Below are 20,056 nucleotides of genomic sequence, written 5' to 3' on the forward strand. Positions count from 1 at the left end.
TTTTTTTTTTTGCAGTGCTGAGATTTGAGCTCAGAGCATTACACTCTATCAGATGAGTTACAGCTGACTCTCTACTTGAGTCATGCACTTGTAGCCTTGCATTTTTTTTTTTTTTTTTTTTTTTTGCTTCCAGTCCTGGGGCCAGAGCACTGTCCTTGGGCTTTCCACTTGAGCCACAGCACCACTTACAGCTTTTCTATGTATGTGGTACCGAGGAATTTAACCCTGATCTTCGTGCATGCTAGGCAAGCACTCTACCACTAGACCAAACTCCCAGCCCCCCGCCCTGCTTTTTACTATTTATTTTGGAGATGAGTTTTGACACACCTTCTGTATAGTCTGGCTTTGAATGGTATTTCAGCTTCCAGAGTAGAATTACAGGTATGAGCCACCAGTGCCTGCCTTCTCTCCTCCCCCTCCCTCTGTCTCTCCCTCTCTCCCTCCCTGGGGCACACTCAGGCCTAGGCACTATTCCTGAGTTTTGGGTTTTTTGTTTTGTTTGTTTGCCTTTGTTTTTCTCAAGGCTAGTTCTCTATCCCTTGATCTGTAGCTCTACTTCCAGCTTTTTAGTGGTTAATTGGAGATGAGTGTCTCTTGGAGTTTTCCTGCCTGGGCTAGCTTCGATCCTCAGATCCCAGCTCCTAAGTAATTAGGATTATTGGCATGAGCCACAAGCACCTGGCTTGATTGTTTTGCTTTATTAAGAAAATATTAGGGGGCCGGGAGTTTGGCCTAGTGGTAGAGTACTTGCCTAGCATGCACGAAGGCCCAGGCTCTATTCCTCAGTACCACATGCATAGAAAAAAAAAATCCGGAAGTGGTGCTGAGGCTCAAGTGGTAGAGCTCTAGCCTTGAGAAAATCCAAGGACAGTGCTCAGGCCCTGAGCTTAAGCCCAGGACTGGCAAAAAATAAAAAAAGAAGAAGGAGGAAAGAAAGAAAATAATATTAGGATAAGGCACCCTGCCTCATATCTATAATCCAAGATACTTAGGAGTCTGAGGTCTGATGATCACAGTTCAGAACTAATCTGAGCAGACAAAAATCTGGAAGTAGAACTGTGGCTCAAGTGTTAGTGTCAGTCATGAGGTGGGGGGGGGGGGGCTGGGGGAGGAGCCAAACAAGAGCAGGAGACGCTGCCGGGCGTGGTGGCTCACATCTGTAATCCTAGCTACTCAGGATGCTGAGCTCTGAGGATCAAGGTTCAAAGCCAGCCCTGAGACTTATCTCCAATTAACCTCTATAAAAACAGGAAGTGGGGCTTGGCTCTAGGGTAGGTCGGTAGCATTGAGCTGAAGAGCTCTGGGACAACCCCCAGGCCTGGGGGTAGGGTGGTAGCCTCTCTCTCTCTCTCTTTCTCTCTCTCTCTCTCTCTCTCTCTCTCTCTCTCTCTCTCTCTCTCTCTCTCTCTCTCTCTCTCTCACACACACACACACACACACACACACACACACACACCTCTGAGTTCAAATCCAGCCCCCCCCCCATAAAAATCATCAGTGAATTTACAAATATTAAATGACAGAGGTAGCCAGCACTACTTCCATTCTAGGCTCTCAGGGTTATTTGTTTGTTTGTTGAGCCTTTGGCCCTTTCTTGGAGGGAGCTTCTGTATCAGCACTGGCAAACGTTACCTCCACCAGGTCTTTGGCATGGCTGTCAGCCAGAGAACTGGCAGGTTTTACCAAGCTGAGGAGTCTGCAATAAAAATTCCTTTACAACCTTCATTGTCTAGTTTTCCCCCAATATTGTGTTTAGGATGCAGGGGAGTCTGGATTTCAAGAAAGTATGTTAAAGGTTTTGTTCTCTTGAGTTTTAACTTGTCTAATGCCAAGATTTATTTTTTAAGGCTGTTTCTGATGCTTGGAATCTGTCCTTGCAGCCACAAAGATGGTAATAAATCTTTGTCTTCCACAATTCAGACCAAGAATTCACTGCAACAAGGTAAACAATATATACACATACGTATTCAGTATATATTTTCCCCATTTATTTTCTCTCTTGTGTATGTAGACTTGATTCAGGATTACTGTACTTTCACCTTTAGATTCTACCAGATAGTATTTAGGTAAGCATGAGGTAGACATACCTCTAGAATCATAAAATGCCATGTGAGGAGAGCTGTAACTCTTTTTGTGCAGGAATTTTTTGTTGTTGTTGTCTTTCTTTTTTGGTAGTGGGGAATGAAACCCAGGACATTGCACTTGCTAGGCAAGCACTTTGCCACTGAGCATCCTGCCTCAGCCTCTCATGTACAAGAATTACAAGTATGTTCCACCACTGCCATTTATTATTTGATTTTTTTTTTTTTTTGTCAGATATGGGACTTGAACTCTGGGCCTGGGTGCTGTCCCTGAGCTATTCAGCTCAAGGCTACCATCCTACTCCTTGAGCCACAGTGCCACTTCCAGTTTTCTGGTGATCAATTGGAGATAAGAGTCACATGGACTTTTTAGTACCCAGGCTAGCTTTGAACCATGATCCTCAGCTCCCAGCCTACTGAGTATCTGGGATTATAGGCATGAGCCACCACACCTTAATAAAAAATTAAGACAGAATGTATATAAACTAACTTGCAGTCATGTTTAGCACCCTACCTAAATGCCAAGATTATAGATATCCAGCCCATGCCCAGCTTGGGTGGAGTTTTTTGGCTCCCATTACTTGGGGACATAGTTGCCTATAGCTTTTGATGTGATTATGGGTATTTTACAAAAAACAACAGCAACAAAAAAAAATCTTAGACAATTCAGTAGAGAAAATTTGAAAGTGAGGAACTTTCAACTTCCTTAAGGAGTGGGTTTTTTTGTTTGTTTGTTTGTTTTTTTGCCAGCTTGGGCACTGTCCTTGGACATTTTTTGTTCAAGGCTAGTACTCTGCCACTTGAGCTATAGCAGTATTTCCAGGTTTTTCTGTATATGTGGTACCAAGGACTCGAACCCAGGTCTTCATGCATGCTAGACAAGCACTCTGCCACTAGGCCAAACTCCTGGCCCTTTGTTTTTGTTTTTGTTTTTTTTAAATGAAAAGTTCCTACCTTGGTGTCATTAGCTCACACCTATAATCTGAGCTACTCAGGGCTAAGATCCAGAGGACCATGGTTTAAAACCAGCACAGAGAGAAAAGTCTGTAAGACTCCCATTTGCAGTTAACGATCAAGAGGCCAGTCTAGAGGCATTATAGTAGAGGGCAAGCTTGAGTGAAAGAGCTAAACAAGAGTGTGAGGCCCTAAGATTGAGCCACAGTCATGAGGGGAAAGAAAGAGACAGAGACAGAGACAAAGAGAGAGAGAGGGAGGGAAGGAGGGAGGGTGAAATTACAGAATGACAACACAATTCCTCTTTAATTTTTGAAAAGCAGTTGTTTTCATTTGGATCAGTGTATATCCTATGTCATTAAATCTAGATATCAGCTGATGGTTATGAAGTTGAAAATCTCATCTCTGAAGACCTCACAAAAAGAAGCCATGGTTTTAGGACAGAGTATTTCATTAAGCCACCGGTCCATGTGATAGTTTCCTTTCCTTTTAATGTGGAAATCTGTAGGATTAACATAGATCTCACAGCTGGGGGAGGCCAGAATGTCACTGGCCTGGAAATGTACACATCTGCCTTATCCAGCAGAGCCTCTTGGAGTTCATCTGAGTGCCAGGCACTGGGCCTAACTGAACCATCTGTCCCGGACAAGGAATCGTTCACTTTGGTAGGCAAAGTCCTACTGAGAAACCAGAACCAAGTTGTGTTCAGCCACAGGGGCTTCAAGGCCAGGCCACCTTTTAGCCCACCAGCAGTCACACTGCCGTCTCCTGCTGTTGTAGTCCAAGAACTGTGGAATAAGGGAGCTCTTTCCCTAAACCACGTGGCCCACCTCAAGATCTGCATTACCCACGTGACAGGCAGTGGCATTCCTTGCATCAAACGGCTGGAGGTGTGGGGTCAGCCGGCCAAGACCTGCTCTCAGGATGTGATAGACAGTGTCCTGTTGTTGGCTTCAGACAGCCTGCCTCAAGACTTGGCTTTTCAGACTCCAGCTTTGCCTATGGAGAGCGATTGTGCCCCTGAGGGCCAGTCTCAGCACCCACAGGTCCCCTCGGGCCTCCAGGGGCTAACTAAGGAGATTCAGGATGTGCCTGAGGAGTTTCTGGATCCTATCACCCTGGAGATCATGACTTGTCCCATGCTGCTGCCCTCTGGCAAGGTCATCGACCAGAGCACACTGGAGAAGTGCAACCGCAGTGAAGCTGTGTGGGGCCGAGTGCCCAGCGACCCTTTCACAGGTGTAGCTTTTACTCCACACTCACAGCCCCTGCCCCACACCTCCCTGAAAGCCCGGATTGATCATTTCCTGCTCCAGCACTCCATCCCTGGCTGCCATCTACTTGGGAGAGCACAGATTGCATCAGCAGTGACCCCTTCTGTCATCACCCTGCCCTCTCGGAAAAGGAAGCTGGAGCAAACTGGACAGGCCTCGTACAGCAGCCTTGGTGCAAATGCTTCCTGTTTCTCTATAAACCCTCTGGTCTCACCCACTACCTCAGAACACACCACCAAGAAGATGAAAGCCATCAATGAGCTCGGCCTGATGCACATGGACTGTTCAACAGGTAATTTCCTGTCCTGTGTCCATGGCCTATGGACATTAGCTTATCCTCCTTAGCCATATGCTTTGTAGTTTACTTTGTCAGGCTACTGCCCATGTTTCTTTTTCATTCAGTAAGATGCCCCAGCTCTGTCTTCAGTACTGAGTATTTGGACACCTCAGTGGGATTGTATGTGTTTTTTATGCCTTGACTCCATCTACATTTTCCCCCTCTACCTAGTAATAGTCACACTAGTGGGCTTACCTACCTCAGGTTCCCTTTTTGTGCCATGGCCAGGGCAACACTTTTCTGGCTCAAGTCTTCTCTGGTCACACCTGGGAGGAGAGACACAAATCCTTCAGAGCAGATTATATTTTCTGTTGATGACATCCTTTGGGCTCCTTAGCTATCAGTGAGCTCCTCCATGGTATTCCTTCCCCACCCCCAATCCCTGGTCGTGGGGCTTGAATTCTGAGTCTGGGTGCTATTCCTGAGCTTTGCAGCTCATGGCTAGCACTCTTATCACTTAAGCCACAGTGCCACTTCTGGTTTTCTAGTGGTTAATTAGAGATAAGAGTCTAGGACTTTCATGCCCAGGCTCTGAAACGAGATCCTCAGATCTCAGCCTCCTGAGTAGCTAGTACAGTCATGAACTACCAGTACCCGGCTTCACAAAGAATTCTTTATACTACGTTGTCACTAAACTATTTTAACTAAACTTAACCTTAGCACTAGCTTTTTTTTTTTGGCCAGTCCTGGGGCTTGAGCTCAGGGCCTGAGATTTCTCGAGACTGGTACTCTACCATTTGAGCCACATCACCATTTCTGGCTTTTTCTGTGTGTGTAGTACAAGGAAACAAATCCAGGGCTTTGTACTTGCTAAGCAAGCACTTTAGCACTACGCCAAACTCTCAGCCCTCCCCTCTAGCTTTTTAAACATAAACAATATAGTCATGTAGTTTTAAAAACTGAAAAATTTAACCACACAAAATGAAATAACCGGTACTCCTCTATCCTCCTTTTGGTGGCAGTTAAGTTGTTTCTCATTTGGGGGCTATTAAACATAGTGCTGCACAGAATTAACTTTGTACAAATATAATTTTCCATCTCTGCAGGTGTCTCAGTAGGATATGATCGTAGAACTGGAATTTCTGAGTCAATAGATACATTCTGTAAGTTGGATAGATGTTGGTGAATTGCTCTTTGAATCATCTCACCAGTGATGAGAGATTTCTCATGTCTGTACTAACAGTATTGGCAAACTGTTCACATCATTAGTTGATAAGTTAAACAGTCTCTCAACAGTCTCTCGTATTGTTTTAGTGTCAAACCTTATTAATGAGCCCATTCCTCACATGATTAAAACAAAAACAAAAACAAGCAGCCTGTGCTTCCTTTCCTGTAAGCTATCTATTTCTGCTTGGTGTTTATTTGTTTTGAAATAGGATCTTGCAATCTAACCTACTCTAGCCTCAAACTCTCCATCCTCCCCTCTATCATCCTGTCTTAGCTTCCCAAGTACTGAGATTATGAGTATATACCACTTAGTTTCCTATTGAATTTAGTACCTGACATTTTTTTTTTTGCCAGTCCTGGGCAGGGCCTGAGCACTGTCCTTGGGCTTTCTCAAGGCTAGAGATCTACCACTTGAGCCACAGCACCGCTTCTGGCTTTTTTCTATGTATGTGGTACCAAGGAATCGAACCCGGGCCTTTGTGCATGCTAGATAAGCACTCTACCACTAGGCCAACTCCCGGCAGAGTACCTGACACTTTTATTCATTAGCTAGCACTCTATGAACTGAGCCATACCTCCAATCCCTCCCCCCAATTTCTCTTAGTTGTTGATTTTTTTTCTTGATCCTAGGAACTCTTTATATATTGTGAAGTCTAGCCCTTTATCTTCCACATGAGCTAAAATTCATTTTCCCAATTTGTTGTCTGATGGGAGACAAGAGCAAGGCATCTTTGATCAGGCTTTTATGTATTTTTTTTCTTTATTAAAAGAATTTGAGCCAGCAGCAGTTTGGCCTAGTGGTAGAGTGCTTGCCTAGCATGCACGAAGACCCGAGTTCAATTCCTTGGTACCACATACATAGAAAAAAGCTGGAAGTGGTACTGTGGCTCAAGTGATAGAGCTCTAGCCTTGAGAAAGTCCAAGGACAGTGCTCAGGCCCTGAGCTCAAGCCCAGGACTGGCAAAAAAAAAAAAAAAAAAAAAATGGGCTCGGCTCAGTGGCTCACACCCAGCTACATAGGAAGCTGAGATCTGAGGATCTGTTCAAAGCCAGCCCCAGCAATAAAGACCATGAGACTCTTATCTCTAATTAACCACTAGAAAATGGGAAGTGGCACTGTGGCTCCAGGGGCAGGGCGATAGCCTTGAGCTGAAGAACTCATGGACAATGCCCAGGCCCAGGGGTAGGATAGTAGCCTTGAGCTAAATAGCTCAGGGACAGTGGCCAGGCCCTGAGTCCAAGCCCCACAACCAACAACAACAACAAAAAAAGAATTTGGACTGGAAATGTGGCCTAATAGTAGAGTACTTGCCTAGCATGCATGAAGCCCTGGGTTCAATTCCTCAGTACCACATAAACAGAAAAGGTCAGAAGTGGAGTAGTAGCTCAAGTGGTAGAGTGCTACCCCTGAGCAAAAAAGAAGCTCAGGGACAGTGCCCAGGCCCTGAGTCAAGCCTGAGGATGACTGGCAAAAAAAAAAGAATTTGAAAAATTTTTTTCATATTCTGAAACAATTTCTTAATATTGAAATAATCTACATTTTCCATGTTTGGAGATTGTCCTGGATAACAGTTTATGATACTATGGAAAATAGGTTAGCAGTTTTTTTTCTAACAAAAATTAGTTTAAATGTTATCATTATTTTCCTGTTTTTTCTCTAAAAGGTTATGCAATATACAAATACTTTGCATTCTAAATCACTATATATCCAGATTTGAGAATACATTTTAGCTAACAAGACCCCCAGAAACTTCTGGAAGCATGTTAAGTACAGTAGGATGAGATGGCCCCATCTCCTATGGGGATCTCTGTGGTGTTGGCCTTGTCAGGCTTGATATGACACGGTACCACATTGTGATCCTGTAAGGCCCCAAGTTGTTTTTCTATGTACTGCAAACTAATAAAACATGATACTCACTTTTGGGGGTAGTCTTGCAAATTCTGCCACCAGACAGGTCCTGAGTCCTTTCTTAACCAGCCATAGCTTGGCTTTCTGTTGCTTACGTAACTTTTGTGGTTGTGGCCTGATGAGAGTGAGTATCCAAGCTTTACTTGCTTTACTTGCCAGCAGAGAAAGGACACAGCATGTAGAGTGTGCAGGTAAGCAGCCCTACAAGGATAGCAGCCCAAGAAGGGAGGAATTACATAAATGGAAGACTGCTAGAGAGGAAAGATGGAGGCAGGGGCAGGAGTACAGAGCCTGCTCACTGCTTTTCCTATTTCCTTGGCCAGCAGGGAGGCCTTTATAGAAAGTCATATTCAGAGGCTGGGTTTTAGCTCAGTGGTAGGGTACTTACCCGGAGTGTGCAAAGCCCTGTGTACCATGTCCTCCGCTCCATAAAAAAGAAAAAGAAAAAAGAAAGGCAGCTGCAGTTCTCCAGCAGTGCCACAAGGTGGCCCCCTCCAGCCCAGCTATTGGGTCCCCAGGGCTGTGACTCCAAGTTCTGTCACCTACCCCTGGAAGACAGGAGGAAGGAGTTTCTTCACATTTATTTCTGAAGTTGGAAAGGCTGTTTTGTAGTCCTCTGAAGATGTGTGGCTTCTCTTGCCAAACCTCTCTCTGGATGTTGTGGTCTGCCTATCTCTTAACAGGTCCAATGACCCATGAACAGAAGCTGTCACAAAGCTTGGAAATTGCCTTGACGTCCACCCTTGGCTCCATGCCCTCCTTCACCACCCGGCTGGCCCGAGGGCAGCTCCAGCACCTGGGCACAAGAGGGAGCAGCACATCTGGGAGGCCAGGCACCATCTCGGGTAACCTGGACCAGCCATCTGCCAGGGTTTTAGAACCAGTGGTTTGTCTGTCTCTGGCCCTGATTTCTTGGGACTCCATGGGTCTACATGACCAGCTCCCCTTTCATTGTAAAACTCTCTTTCCTTCTTCAGGGAGAGGTGGGGGGCTACCCAGGCAGGTGACGCTTTACCATCAGACCTGTCATTCTGTGGACTTAGAGCCTGCCTACTCTCTGCTGTGGTTTCTTCATAAGATCCAATGTTCACTATTCTCTCCTGAGGAATTTTTTCTTTTTTGCAGTGTCAGGGAGGGTAGTATTGCTATTTGAACTCAGCGTCTTGAACTTGCTTAGACAAGTATAGTACCACTTGAGCCAGTCCTTTTGCTTTTTTTTCTTTTTTTTTTTTTCTTTTTTTTTTATTGTAATTAGTAAAAGGGTTACATGATATTTGCCAGATAGAAGGTGCATTAGTTCACATACATTGATACCCTTTCACATGTCTTGGTACCCGTTTCCCTCCCCCCCCACACCCCCCACCCGTCTTGGTTTTCCCCCCTTCCCTATCAAATTTCAAATATCCAAATACAAATAAATTCAATATATCAGATAACAAAGTGAGATACTATACCAATATGAGATAACCAAGGGACAGCAAAGGAGATGAGAGACAACATAGTACATTAAGGACAACAATCATTCATTATATGGATTTTGTTTCACTATCCTGGAGGTCCTTTCAATTAGCTTCACATTATATGTCCTTATGTATCAAGATTTTGCTCTATTGCAAATCTCTGCTAGTAGAGTCCAAGGTTTCTACTGATTATGACGAATGAGGGAAACCATTGAGCCTAAGTTCCTTGAGTCTGGCTTACTTCACTTAATATGATTTTTTCTAAGTCTTTCCATTTCCTAACAAATGGGGCGATGTCATTCTTTCTGACAGCAGCATAGAATTCCATTGTGTACAAATACCACAACTTGTCGATCCACTCATCAACTGAGGGACATCTAGGTTGGTTCCATATCTTTGCTATGGTGAATAGTGCTGCAATGAACATTGTTGTGCTAGTGGGTTTAGTATGTCCTTGTTTCTGGATGGTTGGGTAAATGCCAAGTAGTGGAATTGCTGGGTCAGAGGGGAGTTCTATGTTTAGCCTTTTGAGGCACTGCCACACTGCTTTCCATAGTGGTTGGACGAGTTTGCACTCCCACCAACAGTGTAGTAGTGATCCCTCCTGGCCACATCCCCTCCAGCATCTGTTGTCATTCGTTTTCCTGATCCTGGCCATTCTAGCTGGAGTGAGGTGGAATCTTAGAGTTGTTTTGATTTGCATTTCTTTTATGACCAGAGATGTTGAGCATTTCTTCATGTGTCTATAGGCCATTTTTGTTTCTTCTTCAGAGAAGACTCTCTTTAAGTCTTTGGCCCATTTTTTAATGGGATGGTTGTTACTTTGGAGGTTAGTTTTGGAGTGATTCAATTTTTTGAGTTGTTGATATATTTTAGATATGAGGCCTTTGTCCGTTGTTTGGTTGGTGAAGATCTTCTCCCACTCTGTAGGCTTCCTGATTAGAGTCCTTTTGCTTTTTTTTTTTCATTTTATTTTTTATTATTGAGGTAATGTATAGAAGGGTTACAGTTACATTCGCCAGATAGTAGGTACATTACTTCTCACACATTGATACCCTTCTTAGGTTTTTTTTTTTCCCCCCCAGCCCTGGGGCTTGAGCTCAGGACCTGAGCACTGTCCTTGGGCTTTCTCAAGGCTAGAAGAACTCTACCACTTGAGCCACAGTACCACTGCTGTCTTTTTTCTATGTACATGGTACCAAGGATTCAAACCCAGGTCTTCATGCATGTGAGACAAACACTCTACCACTAGACCAAACTTCCAGTCCCCTTTCTTATGTTTTTGTCCCATTTCCCTCTCCCAGCCCCTCCTTTTGCTTTTAGTTTGGGGGTTTTGTGCTTTTTCCCAGGCAGGCCTTAAACCATGATCCTCCTTTCTTCACCTCCTGAATAGCTGAGAATACAGACATACACCACTGTGTCTGACAACTTTCTATTTATTTTCCTAGTCTGTCGCCCATCCAGCATCTCCCATCAACATAGAAAGGTAGTTGATTGGGCCTGGAATTTGGCCTAGTGGTAGAGTGCTTGCCTAGCGTGCACAAAGACCTGGGTTTGATTCCTCAGTACCACATACATAGAAAAAGCTGAAACTGGTGCCGTGGCTCTAGTGGTAGAGCTCTAGCCTTGAGAAAGCCCAAGGACAGTGTTCAGGCCCTGAGTTCAAGCCCCAGGAATGGCAAAAAAAGAAAAAAAAACAAAAGGTAGTGGTATATTAGAATTTGTTCAGATAGCCAGGTACGGTGGTTCATGCCTGTAACCCTAGCTACTCAGGAGGCTGAGATCTGAGGATTGCAGTTCAAAGTCAGCGTGGATACAAAGGCCCATAAGACCCTTATCTCTAACCACTAGAAAAACAAATGGCGTTTTGGCTCAAGGGCTGAGTGGTAGCCTTGACCTGAAGAGCTCAGAGACAGCACCCAGGCTCAGAGTTCAAGCCCTACAACTGACAAAAGAAAAAAAAAAGATGAGAAGACCTGGAATGCTGGGGATATAAGATGAAACTGCAGGTACTTGACTCCTGCTGATGCAAACCTATGCCTTCTATTGTGGTCTGGATTGTAGACCATCTCCTTGTCTCACTTCTGCACATTCAGATGGCTTCTACCTTAACTGTTAACAGGAACTTGTCTGTCAAAGTGACAGGCAATTAGCTGGATGCTGATGGCTTCCCAGATTCTCAGGAAGCTGAGATCTGAGAATTAATGTTTGAAGCCATCCTGAGCAAGAAAGTCTGTGTCTTGAGCTAGAGGCATGGCAGAAAAAAAATTAAAAATGACTGGTAGCTTGCCCTCTGGCATCTTTTGATGTAGCAAACCAGTGTCACCTTTTTTTTTTTTTTTTTTTGCCAGTCCTGGGCCTTGAACTTAGGACCTGAGCACTGTTCTTGGGCTTTCTCAAGGCTAGAGCTCTACCACTTGAGCCACAGTACTATTTCTGGCTTTTTTTCTATATACATGTGGTACTAAGGAATCAAACCCAGGTCTTCATGCATGCTAGGCAAGCACTCTTACCAGTAGGCCAAACTCCTGGCCCCCAGTGTCACTTTTTATCTTGGCCTTCAGGTAACATGTCTTCCCTGTCTTCAGTGGTTTCCCTTCACTATTTTTTTTGATATTTTTTATTGTAATTAATAAAAGGGTTACATTATATTCACCAGATAGAAGGTGCATTAATTCACATACATTGATACCCTTTCACATGTCTTGGTACCCATTACCCTCCCCCTCTCACTATTTTTTTTTTTCTTGCCTTGAACTCTGGGCCTGGGCACTATCCCTAAGCTCCTTTTTGCTCAAGGTTAGCACTCTACCACTTGACCTACAGTACCACTTCCAGCTTTTTCTGTAATTAATTGGAATTGGAGATAAGAGTCTAATGGACTTTCCTGCCTGGCCTGGCTTTTAACCGTGATCCTAAGATCTCAGCTTCCTGAGTAACTAGGATTATAGGCCTCACTGCTGCTTCTGTCTCTACCACACTCTAGCCCTGGACCCTCTTCTATCTATACTCAGTCAGCCTAGTAAAAGTTCATTTGTCTAGTTTTGCCCTTTAGCTCCTGCTTCTTAAAGCTTAGCCTGCTGTTCCTGACAGCTACTATCTTGCCTCTTCTCTTCACACAGGTATCATGATTAATCATTCTAATTGAGCTGTCTTATCTGCCCTCCAAGGCTTTCCTCTACCCTGTTTCACTTGGGTAAAACTAATTCTTGATGGGTACTGGTGACTCAGGCCTGAAAGTGAAAGTGGTACTGTGCCTCAAGTGGTAGAGCGCTAGCCTTGAGCTGAAGAGCTCAGGAACAATGTCCAGGCCCAGAGTTCAAGCCCTGTGACTGATCAAAAAAAAAAAAAAATGGGCTAGGAGTTTGAACTCTAGTGGTAGAGTGCTTGCCTACCATGCACTAAGATCTGGGTTTAATTCCTCGGTACCACATACATAGGAAAATCTGGAAGTGGGGCTGTGGCTCAAGTGGCAGAGCACTTTTCCCACCTATGACACAGAAGTCCTCCCTGGTTTCCTACAAGTCCTCATACTAACACTCCATTAAGTCTCCTTCCTACTCCTCTATAATACATCTCAAATTAGATTCTACTGTGATTCCCTGGACTGCCATCCTAGTGCCAGCTCCTGCTGTCTCTCCTTGTAGTCCTTGCAGCAGCTCCTACTGGCTCCCCACAGCCATCATGTTTACTGTCATTGTCATGTTCAGACTAGTCAGAGAAGTCTTTTTCCCCCCCAGTCCTGGAGCTTGAACTCAGGAATTGGGCATTGTCCTTGAGCTTTTTCAAGGCTAGCGCTCTGCTACTTGAGCCATAGTACCACTTCTGGCTTTTTCTATGTATGTGGTACCAAGGAATTGAATCGAACCCAGGGCTTCATGCATGCTAGGCAAGCACTCTACCACTAGGCCACGCTCCCAGCAGAGAAGTGTTCTTAAAAAGGTAAATAGGATCATGATGCTCCATTTCTTCAAATCTTCCCATAGCATGCCATTGAACTTAAGAGTAAAATCTGATCTCCTGGTATCTCTGAGGTCCTGCATGCTATATAGCTATAGCTGCATATGTATAGTCTGTCTTTTCTCCTCTCAGTTTCATCTGAAATCACGCTGTAAATCACGCTGTCACTCACTGGTCACATTCTATATCTTTCTTTCTTTTTTTTTTTTTTTCCATGAATGGTCTTTTCTTTTTTTTCTTCTGCCAGTCCAGGGGCTTGAACTTAGGGCCTGAACGCTGTCCTTGGGCTTTCTCAAGGTTAGAGCTCTACCACTTGAGCCACAGCACCATTTCTGGCTTTTTCTATGTATGTGTTACCAAGGAATCGAACCCTGGTCTTCATGCATGCTAGCTAGGCAAGCACTTTTACCAGCAGGCCAAACTCTAGGTCCTTGGTCTTTGCTTTCTACCTTTGCCTCTGGGGTTGTAGGCCTCTGAAACTCTGGGACTTCTGGTTGTACTAGAGAGCGTTAGGGCCTTTTATGTTTGTGTGATATAGTATAGTTCCAGGTATGTTCTTTGTTGTTTTTGTGTGTTTTGTATGTGTTGGTACTCAGGTTTGAACTCTGGGTTTCAAGCTCTTGCAGGGTATGCTACCACTCAGGCCATGTCGTCTCCAGTTCAAGTTTTTTTGCTGGTTAAAGAATCTGGATTTCGGCCGGGAGTTTGGCCTAGTGGTTAAAGTGCTTGCCTAGCATGCATGAAGACCCGGGTTCGATTCCTTGGTACCACATACATAGAAAAAAGCCAGAAGTGGTGCTGAGGCTCAAGGGGTAGAGCTCTAGCCTTGAGAAAGTCCAAGGACAGTGCTCAGACCCTGAGCTCAAGCCCAGGACTGGCAAAAAAAAAAAAAAAAAGAATCTGGATTTCTCTGTTCTGACTTACTTTAAACTATGATCTTCAGATCTCAGCCTTCTGAGTAGCTAGGATTATTGGCATGAGGCACCCGCCAGGTGTGGGCTTTTTTTTTTTTTTTTTTTGGTGGGTCATGGGGCTTGAACTCTGGGCCTAGGGGCTGCCCATGAGCTCTTCAGCTCAAGGGTACCACCCTACTCCTAGAACCACAACTCCACTGCACATTTTCTAGTGATAAACTGGAAATAAGTCTCAGGTACTTTAGTGTCCCGGCTGGCTTTGAACCAAAATCCTCAGATCTCTAGCCTTAGTAGCTAGGATTACAGGCGTGAGCTACCTCACCTGGCCAGGTATGGGTTTTAAGACTAGTAAAAAATGGATTGTCGCAGTGCATCTGTGGGCCAGACCGATCTTAGAAGCATGTAGCATAAAGTTTGCATCAATAAATTTCTTTCCTTCTGCTTCTTCCTTCCTTCATTCTCACCTCCCTTCTGTCTTCTCTCGGCCTCCTTCTTCTGTTTTAGAAGATGAATAGTAAGGAATCTAACTCATAATATTTTCTCTTTCTTTGTGACATTACTGGGGCTAAAGGACAGGGCAATCTCCCTTAGCTTTTTCATTCAGAGCTGTTATTCTACCACTGAGCCATACCTTCACTTTTAGCTTTGCTGCTGTTTAACTGGAGATCAGAATCACAGACTTTTTTTTCTTATCAGGTTGGCTGCAAATCATGATTCTCAGGTCTGAGTCTCCTGGGTGGCTAAGATAACCGGCATTTCACTGGTGTACTGCTGATTTATGTGATTCTTGGCTAATGTGCATATGAGAGATACCCCATTTTTTTTAGGTTACTTCATGCTTGGCTCAAGGGAAACCTTCATGACCAGGCACTTTTTACTTGAAGCCTCAGGGATGTTGAGGCAGACAGCACTCTGTTTATTACATGGCAGCTTGTGCTCCAAGTCAAGCTGCATGTCTGGATAGGCATACTCTCTGTGTAGATAGCAGACATTTATCCACATGCCGCTCTGAGGTGTTTTGCTGGTCCCTGAAAACAGAGAGAAAGAATCTCATGTGTGGTCCTTACCCTAGAGAGGTTCCTAAGGCACAGCCATGTAATTGGTGACATGAGAAGACCTGAGGGCTCAAGAGTACAGGAAAAGGGTCATAAGCCTCTTCGTATGCCTGGAGACTCTGTTCTCTGAGCCGCAGGGGCATTACAGGCCTAGGGAACTACAGGCACAAGGTCTGGAGACCAACAGCCTCCAGGTGCACAGAAGTGATTTGAAAAGACTAGACCATAAAGAGCAGGCAGAGAGGCTGGACAGGCCATGCAAGGACTGGAGGGGACACCCCAGGTCATATGAAGACATGCAAGACGAGACCAGGTCGTGCTGGTGAAGCCGAGGGTCAGTTTCAAAAAGAAATGGTGAAGACAAAACTGCAGGAGAGTAAGCCAGGGAGGAGGAGGCATGTTGCTAACAATGGAAGTAGATAGAGCAGACTGGTTTCAAGTGCCTTTGGGATAACCCAGTTGATGGTAAGTGGGAATAAAGAGTTGGACTCCCCAGAAGAAGGGCAAGGGGCCGCAGGGAAGGAAGGGTCACAGGCGGGGCAGGTGAGGAATAGGGAGTGCTCTCCTCACTCAGGAGGCCCTTTGGGAGTTGTGCAGGGGAGCTGAGCTGTCCAGCAGAAGAAGACTGAGGGGCTAAGGTGTCTGCAGATGGATAGCAGCTTGCTTCCTGCCAACTTCAGCCTGACCCCGATATCAGGAAACTTTGTGCTTTTCCCTTTCCTGGTTTATGGTGTCACACTGAGCTGTGCTGCACTTCAGCTTTCCAGAGAAAGAACCTGGCTAAGAAATGGGGACAGGCCTTATCTTTCTCAGGGTCTGAGCACTGTCCTTAGGCTTTCTCAAGGCTAGAGCTCTACCGTTTGAGCCACAGCACCATTTCCAGCTTTTTCTATGTATGTGGTACTGAGGAATCAAATCCCCATCTTCATGCATGCTAAGCACACATTACTCTAAGCCAAACTCCCAGCCACTTGCCTGGTTGCCCTAGGACCCAGCTCTTCTCCAGCAGTCATAAAAATAGCACCAAGACTTGGTCACAGTGGCAGAGAAGAGTCTCTGTAGGTTCTCTGGGGTGGGCTAGGGAGGGACAAAGCCAGGCTGCTGTGGAACCTGGACTGAGGAACAGCCATTCCTAACCTGGCCATTCTCTTCCTGATTCACCAGAGCAGCCCAGGAGTGGTGTTGGTCCCGAATGTGCCTCCTGCAAAAGAGTATTTTCTCCCTACTTCAAAAAGGAGCCTGTGTACCAGCTACCCTGTGGCCACCTCCTCTGCCGGCCCTGCCTGGGTGAGCAGCAGCGCTCCCTGCCCATCATGTGCACAGCCTGCCAGCAGCCAGTTGCCAGCCAGGATGTGCAGCGGGTCCACTTCTGAGAAGCCAACCTCAACCTGAGAAGCCCTGTTGCTAAGAGGAGCCTGGTGTGGGGGGGAGGGGGCAGGGTAGGACTGGGGCTCAGTGCTCCATGTTCCTGGGACCTGGCTGGTGCCAGCACAGAGAAGCCTCTTCCCTGGGACTGCAGCACCTCACAGTGTAGCATGGTCACTAAGTGGGAAGCACTCCACTCCTGGTTCAGGTGGCAACAGGATAAAAAAGCCATAAGCTGGGCATGGTTGAGGGGGATGTCCTAACTTCCTGGGACCTCCTTGCCTTTCCCAGCCAGAGCCCCAGGCCCCTGGGACCCCCTGCAGAGGCCCCCAGGTTATCTGCACACACCTTCTTCCAGCCTTGTGAGTAGAGCACAGTGACTATGACTCAAGATCTCACAGAGATCCTCTGCCTCAGGGTCACCAGAAGTGGACCACAGTGGGAACTGGGGAGCACATGACCCAGGCCCTCCAACCACCACCACTGGCAGATAGCAGATGTCTTCAGAGCCTTAATAAAGTAATGGTTGATAGCCACTGTGGGCTTCCTCTGGACAGAGTGCTTATTTATTTTTATATTCCTGTCCCCACCTGCATCCGTACAAGCCAAACTGTCGCAGGGAAGCTATGAGCAGTCACTACAACCCACCAGGCTGTTAGCATACCAACTGTGTGAAGGCAGAAGCATCCCAGGGCAGGAAGACCGCAGTAGTGGGTCTGCAGTGGGTGCTGCTGAGTAGAGAGATGAGTGGCCTCTGTGTGGCCATGGGCCTGCATGCACTCAGCTCTTCTGGAACTGCTGAGGTCAGCACACCTGTCTGGAGTCTCAAAGGGACTCCAGAAAGTATTCCTACAATAGTTTCCTGGTCATGAGGAAAATGTCAGTGGGAGAATACACTACACCATTGCTGTTCCCTTCCAAGCTTGGTGGGGAAGAACAGAATAGCCTGTGATCCATCTCAGGCCCTGTCGATAGGCCTTGGGGTGCAGGTCCTTGTCACTTCAAGCTACCCAGGGCTCCAGTCCAGAACCCAGGACTGACAGACATAGGGTTGTGTATTTTGAGGTTCCTGGGGAACTTATCTACACCGGTGGTTGTGTGAAGGTGGCTGCTCTTTCCCTGGTCTCACTGGTGTTAACCTTGCCACAGTCTGTTGTGAGGCCCTTTGCCTTTCAGGTCTGAGGCCTGTATGTTCTACCACCTTCATGCCTGCCTTTTCCTGTGTGCTTGATAGTGAGGGTTCAACCCTCCACCTGTTTGGTCTCAGAAGAATAGCTTATTTTCTACTAATGTCCCATGTCCTCCGGACTGATGGCTAATTTTGTGCTAGGTTCTAATGAGCCAGCAGCCCAACAAGAGGAAGCTCAGGCCTGGAAACCCCTTAGAGCACATAGGACCTGTCCTGGGTCCTACTTACATTTCCCCAAAACAAGTGATCTTCACCCACTCTCAAAAGAAATATACCACTAGCCTTCATTTTTCTCCCCTAGAAAATGAAAATGCAGGGTTAGGGATGTTGCTTAGTGGTAGAGTGCTTGCCTAGCATGCATGAAGCCCTAGGTTCGAGTCCTCAGTACCACATACACAGAAAAAGCCAGAAGTGGTGCTGTGGCTCAAAGAGTAGAGTGCAAGCCCTAAGCAAAAAAAAAAAAAAAAAAAAAGGCTCAGGGACAGTGCCCAGGCCCTGAGCTCAAGCCCAAGACTGAGCAAAAACAAAACAAAACAAAAACATGGAAATGCAATTTCTTCTGTTCTCAGCTGGTCCCAAAGGCAGTTTATTTCTCATCATAGCCCAGGGCCAAGCACAAAACAGTGTCCCAGTAAACAGAGTTCAGCTCTGTTGGCAGATGACAGGACCCCACAACCTTTCTGTGTCTCTGCTGCCCTTCACAGATTTCAGGGGGTCTGTAGGATATTTCTCCCTTCTGGTGTTATTTGCTTAGTGGAGGCACAAAGCCCATTTGAGACTCAGAGAGCAGGCAAGATGGCTTGATGAAACCTAGCTACCTGCTCAATTAGTCACTCCCTGTCGTCACTCAAGAGTTGGGGTATACCAGCTGCTATTTCCTCCAGCCTCTGTCAGAATTAATATGGAAAAGCACAAGAAATAGAAGAGCCAAATTGCCAGGAAGAAGGCCAGCAGGTCCTGAGTGTTCACAGACAATCTCCCCTCCCTGCAGTTGGACAGCTGTAGCCCCTAGGTCCTGGAACTAAGAAGCCTCCTGAGCGTCACACCTGCCCTACTTCCTCCTAGAGGTCTCCAGCTTGAGGCCACTCAGCTGCTGGATGCCGTGTCAGTCCCCAGGAAACGGGGTCCACTGATGCTGGTGTTGCTGTAAGTAGGTCTGCAGACAAAGAGACCTGCCTCTGGAGTAAACCACCCCGTGCTGTTCAGCCTTTCTGCCTCCCACTGCCAGTAGCATTGTGACAGGCCTGAATGTCATTATGATGGCCACTGGGGTGGGAATGGGGCTGCTGCAGGATGGCCCCCTCCCTGTAGGACTCCCTTGGTTGTGTAGTGAGCAGAGCCAGGCCCTGCCCTGCCCTGCCTTGCCCCCACTGTCGGCAACAGGCTCAGGTGTGCTGTTGCCTGCATCTTCCCTTGGGTTCTGGGTGGGAAGTGGGGGTGCTGAGCTGGAAATTGGCTGAAATCATAAAGTCCAGTAGGGAAAGCATCAGGCTGCATAGGGCCATTTAAACTTAAAATGTTTTACAACTCATTTTCTAGTCTCACCAGCTAGTCACATCTCAAGGGTTTGATAATCACAGTAGTTAGTGGCTACTGTAGTGGGCAGTTCATTCGTAAAGTTCTAGACCAAAATGTGAATGCAGTGAGACTTGTCTGTGCCGTGCCTGCAGGAAACTACTGCAGCACACAGTGGAGAATGGTGTAGGGGGAAGCAGGATAATAGGAGAGGTAAATCACCTGAGCTTGAGCCTTATCCCCTACGTCACTCCCCTGGTCCCTGCAACTGGACATTAGCCCTACCTCAGCCTCTGCTAAACTGTCCTGTCAGGTGCAGGGAAGCTGAGATGCTAGCTACATGTGAGTCTTAGAACAGGATGATCACAGTTCCAGGACACCTCTGTCAGCAAAGTCTACAAGACCATGCTGGTGCATACCTCATCTCCCAATGATAGCCGGAAATGAAAAAGAGGAGGGACAAGAGGACGGGCACATGCCTATGCAGGGAGACCCAATCGCAGGAATAACCAGTGCAGCTGGGCACTGGTGGCTCACACGGAGCCTGAGATCTGAAGATTGTGTGAAACCAGCCTAAGCAGGAGGAGTCCATGAGACTTATCTCCAACTCCCACCAGGAAGAACTGTAGCTCAAGTAGAACAGTGCTTGCCTTGAGCAAAAGAGCTCCAAGACTGACCCTGAGTTTAACCCACAGAACTGTCACCAAAAAGGACGAGGAGAAAGAGGAAGTGAAAAAGGTAGGAAGAAAGAAAATGAAAAAAAAAAGAAAGATAACCAGTGCAAAAGGCTGGAGGTTTGGCGCAATAGCAGAGCACCTGCCAAACAAGTATGAGGCATTTTCAAACCCCGGTACAGTGTAAATAAGGTTTGGGGAG

At 46.2% G+C, this 20,056-nt stretch overlaps 1 protein-coding gene across 3 annotated transcripts in view; it reads left to right on the forward strand.

Moving 5' to 3' along the window:
* Ubox5 (U-box domain containing 5) overlaps window positions 1-17,011 on the forward strand; it is a 44,294-nt gene extending 27,283 nt beyond the window's left edge. Inside the window, exons 3-6 of one of the 3 annotated variants that reach the window (XM_090352067.1) lie at window positions 1,848-1,942; window positions 3,404-4,601; window positions 8,406-8,567; window positions 16,276-17,011. In XM_090352067.1, the coding sequence (XP_090208193.1) occupies window positions 1,889-1,942; window positions 3,404-4,601; window positions 8,406-8,567; window positions 16,276-16,484 (1,623 nt within the window). In that variant the 5' untranslated portion in view covers window positions 1,848-1,888 and the 3' untranslated portion in view covers window positions 16,485-17,011. The remainder of the gene's footprint in view (window positions 1-1,847; window positions 1,943-3,403; window positions 4,602-8,405; window positions 8,568-16,275) is intronic. The other 2 variants (XM_090352068.1, XM_090352069.1) reach the window with 2 other exon arrangements.
* Window positions 17,012-20,056: the final 3,045 nt, after the last annotated feature.

Source organism: Megascapheus bottae, chromosome 18 (genome assembly GCF_031878675.1).
Source record: "Megascapheus bottae isolate mThoBot1 chromosome 18, mThoBot2.hap1, whole genome shotgun sequence".
Classification (NCBI taxonomy): Eukaryota; Metazoa; Chordata; class Mammalia; order Rodentia; family Geomyidae; genus Megascapheus; species Megascapheus bottae.